Source organism: Strongylocentrotus purpuratus, unplaced genomic scaffold (assembly GCF_000002235.5).
Source record: "Strongylocentrotus purpuratus isolate Spur 01 unplaced genomic scaffold, Spur_5.0 spur5_scaffold_14, whole genome shotgun sequence".
Taxonomy (NCBI): Eukaryota; Metazoa; Echinodermata; class Echinoidea; order Camarodonta; family Strongylocentrotidae; genus Strongylocentrotus; species Strongylocentrotus purpuratus.
Genome location: NW_022145599.1, coordinates 9,351,223 through 9,360,234, shown reverse-complemented (window position 1 = coordinate 9,360,234; position 9,012 = coordinate 9,351,223). Strand labels below are relative to the sequence as shown.

General features: G+C 36.2%; 1 protein-coding gene across 1 annotated transcript in view; it reads right to left on the bottom strand.

Moving 5' to 3' along the window:
• Nucleotides 1-7,006: 7,006 nt before the first annotated feature.
• Nucleotides 7,007-9,012, bottom strand: part of LOC591506 (UPF0394 inner membrane protein YeeE) — a 28,496-nt gene continuing 26,490 nt past the window's right edge. The window contains exons 9-10 of the mRNA XM_030984147.1: nt 8,192-8,343; nt 7,007-7,219 (exon numbers count right to left, since the gene is read on the bottom strand). Coding sequence (XP_030840007.1) covers nt 7,078-7,219; nt 8,192-8,343 — 294 coding nt within the window. The 3' untranslated portion in view covers nt 7,007-7,077. The remainder of the gene's footprint in view (nt 7,220-8,191; nt 8,344-9,012) is intronic.

Genomic DNA, 9,012 nt, shown 5'->3' with positions numbered 1-9,012 from the left:
ATCACTGATGCCATCAGGCCCTTTTATCCCTCTCACACTGGTCAATATCATATTTCTTTAACTAATGTTTCATTTGAACGAAGAACTTTAATTCGTGGCATTGACGTTTGATTTAAAGGGCAATCTAACCCTTGTGATAACTTCATTTGTATAAAAGAAAAATAGGAGAAGGTGACTTTACATATATATATATATATATATATATATATATATTTGTTTATATACATGTATATATATATAACATGTTTGTACAGAAGTGTAATATCAACTGCAGAAATAACATAGTTTGCTAACACTTTGTTTTACTTGAAGTATTTACAGTAATTTAATTGCACCGAGAAAAGTGAATATATCAAACAGCTACTGAATGATAAAGATGTATTTTAGAAGGTGAATTCATATATATTGTATGTTTGTACAGAAGTGTAATATCAACTGCAGAAATAACATAGTTTGCTAACACTTTGTTTTACTTGAAGTATTTACAGTAATTTAATTGCACCGAGAAAAGTGAATATATCAAACAGCTACTGAATGATAAAGATGTATTTTAGAAGGTGAATTCATATATATTGCATGTTTGTACAGAAGTTGAATATCAACTGCAGAAATAACATTGCTTGCTGACACCTTTTGAACTTGAAGTATTTACAGTAATTTAATTGCACGGAGAAAGTTGAATATATCAATCAGCTACTGAATGAAACTGTATTTTCGCAGACATCTATACGCATACACTGTCGCTTTAATAGTACTGAGAGGAATCAATCGATTGTAAATAATGTGTCCTTAGCTCACAGTTAGTATGTACAGAACATGTCGTGATATTACACACAAATTGTATACGATGTACAATGTATATAGCTATGCACACGGAACTATAATGTAATGTTATTGAATTTCACTGAATTTTTTCAACACAACATTTAGGGCACCACTTTCTTTATTTTTCACACCAGTGTTTTTTTTAGATACAAAAAGAGCATTTATTCCCTTGAACTTGTGCTGAAGTTGATGACCGAAAATTATGTGTCGTTCATGAACATTTGGCACATTCCATTATCTCAAATAATGCATTTCATGAGTTTGTAGAATCTTGAGTGACTGGATCTTTTGATGGTTTTACTGACAATATACTATTGCAGTTTGTATTTGTAAACAAGGTATACCACTCCTGTGAGCTATTATGGGGTGTCTGTTTGTTCATTATGAGAATGTGTATGTTTATATTAATTATGATGAACAGTACATGATGTACTGTAACCTTTAAGAATTGGAGGAAAAACGATAATTTTTCTACTGAATATGTTCAAATATTGGTTTGTAAAGAGCATACATGCATGTAGCCGTCCGCTTCGAATAGAATAACCTGTGATCATCAAGACATTCCGAAGACTCTTTTGTTTTCCACGTACACTAATGTATAGGACGCTCACGATTTTCAAGAAATTGAATGCTTAAAATGTGAATATGATTTAACTATTAAGAAGATCGAGATTTATATTTTGTATTTGTGTATACATATGCGTTTATATATCATATGTGCTGATGAATAAGTAACAAAATTGAAAAAAGCAAAATACACCGCAAATATTTTAGAAATGCAATATTGGTTTGATATTTCCACGATTGTACGAAATATTTTACCATTATGTTAAGAAATCCGAATGTCGTTTGTTTTATCTTTGTTCACGTTATTTACCACGTCAAGAAAGTTGCTTAACATGTTGTTGAGTTGTTCGAATCTTAAAGTTCAAAGTTCAAGGTTTAGTTTAAGTTAGTACAGTAAATGACTGTTATCTTTAAGAAATTAGAATAATTCGTTTGTACATATATATTTATGTAACCATACTGAAAATGCTCGAAGAGAATACTGTGAATATAAATGCCAAACCTCTCCACACAAGAACCCCTTATTCTTTGGATTTGTATGCCTTTATGTATGGATTTTTAAATTGTTGTTGTTGTTGTTGTCACACTGACATGTTTACCTGTATCGTCTACTAATGAGTATGTATATAATATGATGCAGAATTATTCGTGATATTTTGAAGATTCCTTTTTTTTCTTGATTGTCGCTACACTGATCAATCTAATTACCTGGAGAATATACTGTAATTCTTCATTTTCCATTTATACACTAGTTGTTACCCTTGCATACCTGTTTCCAGATTTCCATACAAAACATAATTTGATATTTTACACTACTAGGGACATTTGATTTATAATTGTAGAAATTTTTATTAAATACAGTATGTCAATAATGAAAACAATATCATACCAACAGAAACTGGTAGTCGTTTAAACAAAAATATTATTGATAGTTTCTAACAAGTTAACATTGCAGCTTGTAATAATTATGTTATTATACAAGATATGTAAATAATGGGAGTTTCACATGATATTCATTTCATTCATCTGACACCAACGCTTCACGTACAATATGTTTCAAATATCGCCTTACTGAGCAACAAAAAGATTGTGACATACATGTCATCTTATTCTTGAATTCAGATATTTGTGATTTATATTTTGTACGAGTATTGATATATTGAGACTATAAGCCTAGTCGAAATTTGTGACGTAAAATACGAAGTTTTACGTGTTTTGTTTATTTGGTTTTTTATTAAATGTCAAAATGCCTGTAATGGAGAAAAAATATAATATAATAATTTGCCGATGTTTGTATCCAAGAATTGTGGAATCTCATATTTTTTAGAGGCCTTTTGTAAATAGTTGTATATATAGTTTTGTATATAGTTTTTTTTTATAGAGTTTGTTATTCGCCTCAAGTATGTATGACGTTTTGAGGTTTTCGTACAATGCTATCTAGTCTGGAATTTTTCACACGTACGTTTTCTTGAGTAGCATGTTCATGTATCATAGCTAATAAGCGACTTCAGAGATACTACAGTGTATCTGCTTGTATATTGGTGATACGTTGTTTTGTAGAGTTTCTTGCAATTGAATAAGTTTAGTAATCACGAGAATGCTTTTAAACGCACGTGAGAGAGAAATGGTTACGAACTAACATTATTATGTATGAATTGATTATGATGGCAGTATATATTCTACAATTTGTGACGGAAAGTTCATGTAATTTTTGTACTATTATTCTCAGTTGATATGTGATACTTTGGTGTGCAAATGAAAGATATTGAGTGTTATGTCATACATTTAAATCAAAGAAAACTTAAGTGACTTTCAACATGGTAAATGCCTACCGTGCCACTTTCTTTTTATTTCAAAGCAAACTGTGTTTTTATTCGTTTAGCTTCCGTCGTTCTGTTTGTGTTTTTATCAGTCGTTTTTACGTTTCATTCGTATTGAACTAAGTGTCACACATTATGTCAAAGTACAAATAAACTGCTTTATAACTGCAGTTATAGGTAGACGTTGAGTATCGTTTTGAAACCAAATTTCATGAATAAAAGTTTGAAACATGATAAAGTAACGTTGGTGACATCTTGCAAATATGGGTCTGCCTTCTGTGATTGCGAAACGATGTGGGGAAGATAGTTATGCTGGAAGAGGGATAAATAAGGAAAATGTGGAAAGGGGAATGGAGAAAAGAAATAGGGAGAAAGAGAGAGACAGAGAGGGGTGGGGACACATGAGGAGGGAGTAGAAAGAGAGGGGGTATAGGAGAGAAGAGAGGGTGAAAAAGAATAGAAGGGGGTGAAAATGATAAATTCAAGATGATTATCATGATTACCATCATGATGCTATTTGTGATTGTGGATGCCCGTCGGATATGTTGAGGATCAGATTATTGCAAGGTAACCAGGTCGCCAAGTGAGGCAGCCGTTTCACGTCTCTTTCACCTCGCTTTAATGCTCTTCTTTTCTTTCTTTTTTCGCCCCTTTCGATGGTTTACATCCTTCCCTCTCCCCTCCCCTCCCCTCCCCTATCCAGCTAGGCAACTGATTACGCAATGGCATGTGGCTAAATAGTGATATTTATTTTCATGATAGAAACTTGACAGTGATTGTATTGTGACTGATTGAGATGATTATGACATGATTCGAAATAGGACAGGCATAATATTGATAACATTAATGGTAGCAGGGGCAGTTTTAGGACAATGACTCCCTGGACAAATAACCCTCTTCCTAGGGACAACTACTCCCCTAGGAAAATTGCCCCACGGAAAATTACTCCGAGGGACAAGACCCTCCAAAGACAACCACCCCGAGGACAATTACCCCCTGTGGCCCTGTTCATTAAAGGGTTAGTCCACCCTGATAATAATTTGGTTTTGGTAAAAGCAGAACAGATAGATAAACAATTAGGTGAAACTTTGGGCAAAATCCGATTAGAAAAGTAATGGAAGTTATAATCAGTGAACACAAATTGGCAACACTGTGACGTATCATGCGAGCTCCTCTCCAAGTTGCTTTCTACAGAAAATTTCATAAACTTTCATTTTCTTAGTTATGACGAAATAGATTAGTTTCATCAGTGGTTGTATGAAAACATATTTGAAAATTTTTACTCAGGATGAATGTATGATTGAATTGTATTTTGATGGAAGAATACAGATTTTTGAAGATTTTAAGAACAGATCGAGTTGAAAAATTGTGTTTGATTAACTGCACCTTCAAAAATTCATGACTTTCTTATTTTTAATCGGTGAAAGTTCTTCAAACTCTAGGCCAAAAGAAGTCTAGAAACAAAGTAAACGCAAACACAGTCACCCAACCAGGTACTCATCTAATCAAATTTAGGGCCTGGCTGTACAGACAAAATATGTATTTTTAGCAAGAAGTGTTTTTAGAAAAGGTAAATAAAAGTCACCACAGTGTCTAATTGTATAATTTTCCGGAGGGTAATTGTCCTCGGGGCTGGTTTTCCGTGGGGGTAATTGTCATCAGCTAGGGTGATAGTCCTAGAGGGTAGTTGTCCTCAGGGGGTAATTGTCATCGGGGGGTAATTGTCCTAGGGGTTAATTTTCCAGGGGATAGTCGATCGTCTGTGGGGGTAGTTTTCCATGGGGGTAATATTGTCCGGGGTAATTGTCCTGATACGAGGAGGGGGCGATGTCGGACCAGTCAGCAGATTAGGCAAACAAAAATCGAACGAACAATTGTTAGAAAACTGGTTCCCTCTATCTATGTATTTTACTCCGGCTAGCTCTCTATCTTCTATTGTTCTAACTATGTCTACCCCCCCCCCCCCACCCTCACAGTTTCCTTCTCGGTCAATTTCCTTCCGCATCCCCCTCATTCCTCTCTATCTCTCTCTCTCTCTCTAGCTCTGTCTTAGTCTACTCGTCTCTCTAGCTTTACACTCGGATGGCCATGTATATCTCTTTAAATACAATCATGACAAACAATAAAATAAAAGAACATTTTTCTTTTTTTGCGTGTGATGGCATAGTTTATATTAATATCATAAGGCACTCCAATATCTACAAAAATTATATATAATATTTTATACAAGAAGGCTACACAAAAGAAGAATTGTCTGCACAATCTTCAAAAAAGAAGAATCACCTCCATAATCTGGTAAACAACATTGACAAACAAAATACGTACAAAACATGTAATTATATCAAAGTAGGCCAATGGCACTTATATAGCTCATATAATTTTGTTTCTGATTCAGCTCCGATATCAAGTATATATAGAGAGTGCATGAAGTTGTTCACGGTTTGTTGAAAACATTTGAACACAATTTCCATTTGATGCTGAAAATTTTCGTTTTATATATATATTACTCGATTTCGGCTCTGTAACATAATTAGAAATATTTCAAGAGCTTAAAAATATACACTGAATATATGTTTATAAACATATACAGAAAACAAACCCATTATGATATAGTTTTCTTTGGGAATTATGTGTAATTTTGCAATGGCATAAATGAATAACCGTGTTCATAGGGATAGACCATTTCGTAATACAGTACCGTTAGCACATGGTTCAAATTTATGACCTCGAATATCCACAGATCTTTTAAATATATAAAAGTCCAACTCTGTGCATCAAAGTAATCACTGCTAAAGTCATGGAGGTGCTTCATGAATACGTTTTTTTTTGCCCTATTGAGAAGAATACTTCCATCTGTGATTAATAGAATGAAATTCATTTGGAAATTGCTACGCTGTTCTTTTTGTCATCCTCGAGTAAACAAGACACGCGTGCTCACAAATCCACCAATTGTTTCTAATAATACCACGGCATGCCTTACTTTTCAAACAACGATGGTCAATGTCTGAAATAGCAACGGCAATGTCTAGTTAAGGTATGCTATGTATTATTCCTGTTTAAAAAACATACGGTGCTATTGTGAACATGGGTGCCCCTTGCTACATGAAGAGATGATACCAAGAAAACTAAAATAGTAAACAGGTGCCATTTTGCCAACGGAGTAGGACTCCGGTATACTTGAGCTGTCTTGGGACTGTCATGCTAGAAAGACCCTGTACAATAAGTGTAATCAAAATGAGCAGTATACAGACGTTGCTTTTGCGTATGAGTCTTATGCTATGGTCACATTACCCAAAAGTAGACTGCTCGGCGGCCGAGCGGCGAGTTTTTAACCAATTCTGCCCGGCGGCTGCCGTCCAGGCACCGCTCGTTTTTAGGGCATCGCTCGGTCGCCGCTGAAGTTTTAGCGCGGAGTTAAAATTTGGGCGGCACCTGCTCACTTTTCACTCGCCGCCCAAAATACGCTCGGTGCCTGGGCGGTCGCCGCCCGGGCACCGACCTAATCGCTGGGCGATGCCTAATTCCAGCAGCGACCGAGCAGGCTACTGATCGGTCGGTCGCTGCTCTGATTTGTGACCATAGCTTTAGCTTCATATAGGCTTGAGTAGCAAAGGTAATAATGCAATGGAAAGTACATATCGTGTGCAACGTTTCTTAGACGATTTCCTTCATCAATAATTCTTGCTCACTCTCATTTGCGACAGCATGGTCCTTAGCATGTTAAATGGTTTACGGATCAAGGACTGCTGCACTGTGGAATTACATGATTGTGTAATACGGTGGGATAATCATGATTTTTTTTTTTTATAGGCAGACTAGAATGGCGGCATATCAGGTGAAACAAATGGAGACACTTCGTATGGCTTTAGAAGGTGTAGTAATCCCACTTGCTAGCGTTGCTGACTGCCCAGAATATGAAACCAAAGGCGGTACCCCCAGCAAACATGGCGGCGACCGTGACGAAAGACAGCACGGAGAGAACACCCATGCCTGAGAGCCCGTGTCCGCTGAGAGGAAAGAGAGGGGGAAATGGTTTCCAGGTTAGTTCAAGTCACAAGTATTACACATTTTCAACAAAAGCGGTTCCAAGGGGGTGGGGTAAGGGCTTGGGGGCTCAAGTTCGATCCTCCCGCCACCAAAAAAAAACTAGATTTATAAATGACTTTAGGGTCACATGTAGAAAATGAATGCAGGAGTCTCCAAGAGCAATCTTGCAATTGTAATGTATTACATAATAAACCCATGAGTATTAAATACAGGGGCGGCGGAGCGTCTTCCAAAGTGGAAGGGGGAGGACCAACAAAAAAGGGCACTCTCTCGGGGGGAAAAGGGGCACCTGCAAACGCAAACCTCGAAGTTAAAAATATACAATCTTTAGACATCGGTTTGTACCCCATCATTGTCATGATTGTTATTAAATTATCAGGGATGGTTTCAATATTTTTTTTTTTTTTTACATTGTCCAAGATACCGCTTAAGATTCATACTTTGCACTTGGGTGTGAGCACAAATTTTGAAATTTCTGAGGTCGAAGTGAGAAAAATCTACATCTTATAGGGAAAAACAAATCATGTTGTTATTGGGTTTAAAGCAATATACTATAATGAAAGACTGAAAAGACCTTTAATAATTACAGTGTAACACAATTTTATCCACTATAAATGCGAGTGAGCTTTGGGGGGGGGTGAAAACAAAACTCTAAAGTTGCTTTAAATTAAGGGCGCATGTTATAGAGAAAGGAAAGAGGGCACTTAGAGAATGGAAAATAACACTTAAACTATTTCTTGTCATATTTCGAATATAAGGGAAATTGAAGTACTAATCCTTATCAGCGGAACATGTTTTAATTCAATGAAATTATTTCAAACCAAGATAAACAGATTGAAAAAGCTTTAAAAACAAAATTGTCACCTTTCCCAGAACTCAACGATCTCTTTAATTGCTAATAACCGAATAGAAATATCTTAATGTATATGTACCTGGTACATCCCCCTGCAAGCCTGGAGCCGAAGATGAGCAGTACTCCGCCAAGAAACGATGACATGAGACTAACACCAGGCGTGCTGCCTAGGCTGCCTGAAGCTGCAGCGGAGATGCAAGCACCAGCGATAGCCCCTATCACATAAAACACCTGCAAACAAAGAAGGACAATTCATGAAATCCACGCATATCACAAAGACACTCTCTCATTATGATATTGCTAAGGGGTATTATGAAGATATATACACGATATAAAGCCATAGGCATACGAAGCGGGAGCTATAATTTTCCAGGATGCAGACTGTGGGGGTGACATGCTTTCGAGTAATAGCAATTTAAATTGCTTTTGTCACCCCTGACCAGCAGATTGTATCCTTCTCTCTATCTCCTCTCCACTTTCCTAAAGCTGTTTGAATGTATTATGAAATGTCTATGTATTATCTGATTGTTATACTCACTGTATGTTTTCCGATTGGTCAAATAAATAATAATATAACTAATAATAATAATAATAATAATATAACTGCAGGACATCCCTAGCCCCTCCTCCCTCCACCCATTTATGAATTGTTAAATTACGAATATTTGGACAAGCACTATTTCATGTTGATGATGATCATTTGATGTTATTGCTCTCTATTAGAGCAGTTTGCTGTCAAGGTTATATTTCCCTTTAATTCTCTCTCTCTCTCTCTCTCTCTCTCTCTCTCTCTGTTTTTATCCTGGTATCTTCTCACAGCTCGGAGGTTGATTGCAACGTTTTTTTTCCACACATCTCTGTTTTCCGCCATCCTAGTACATTCTTGCAGTGTCATTCCAC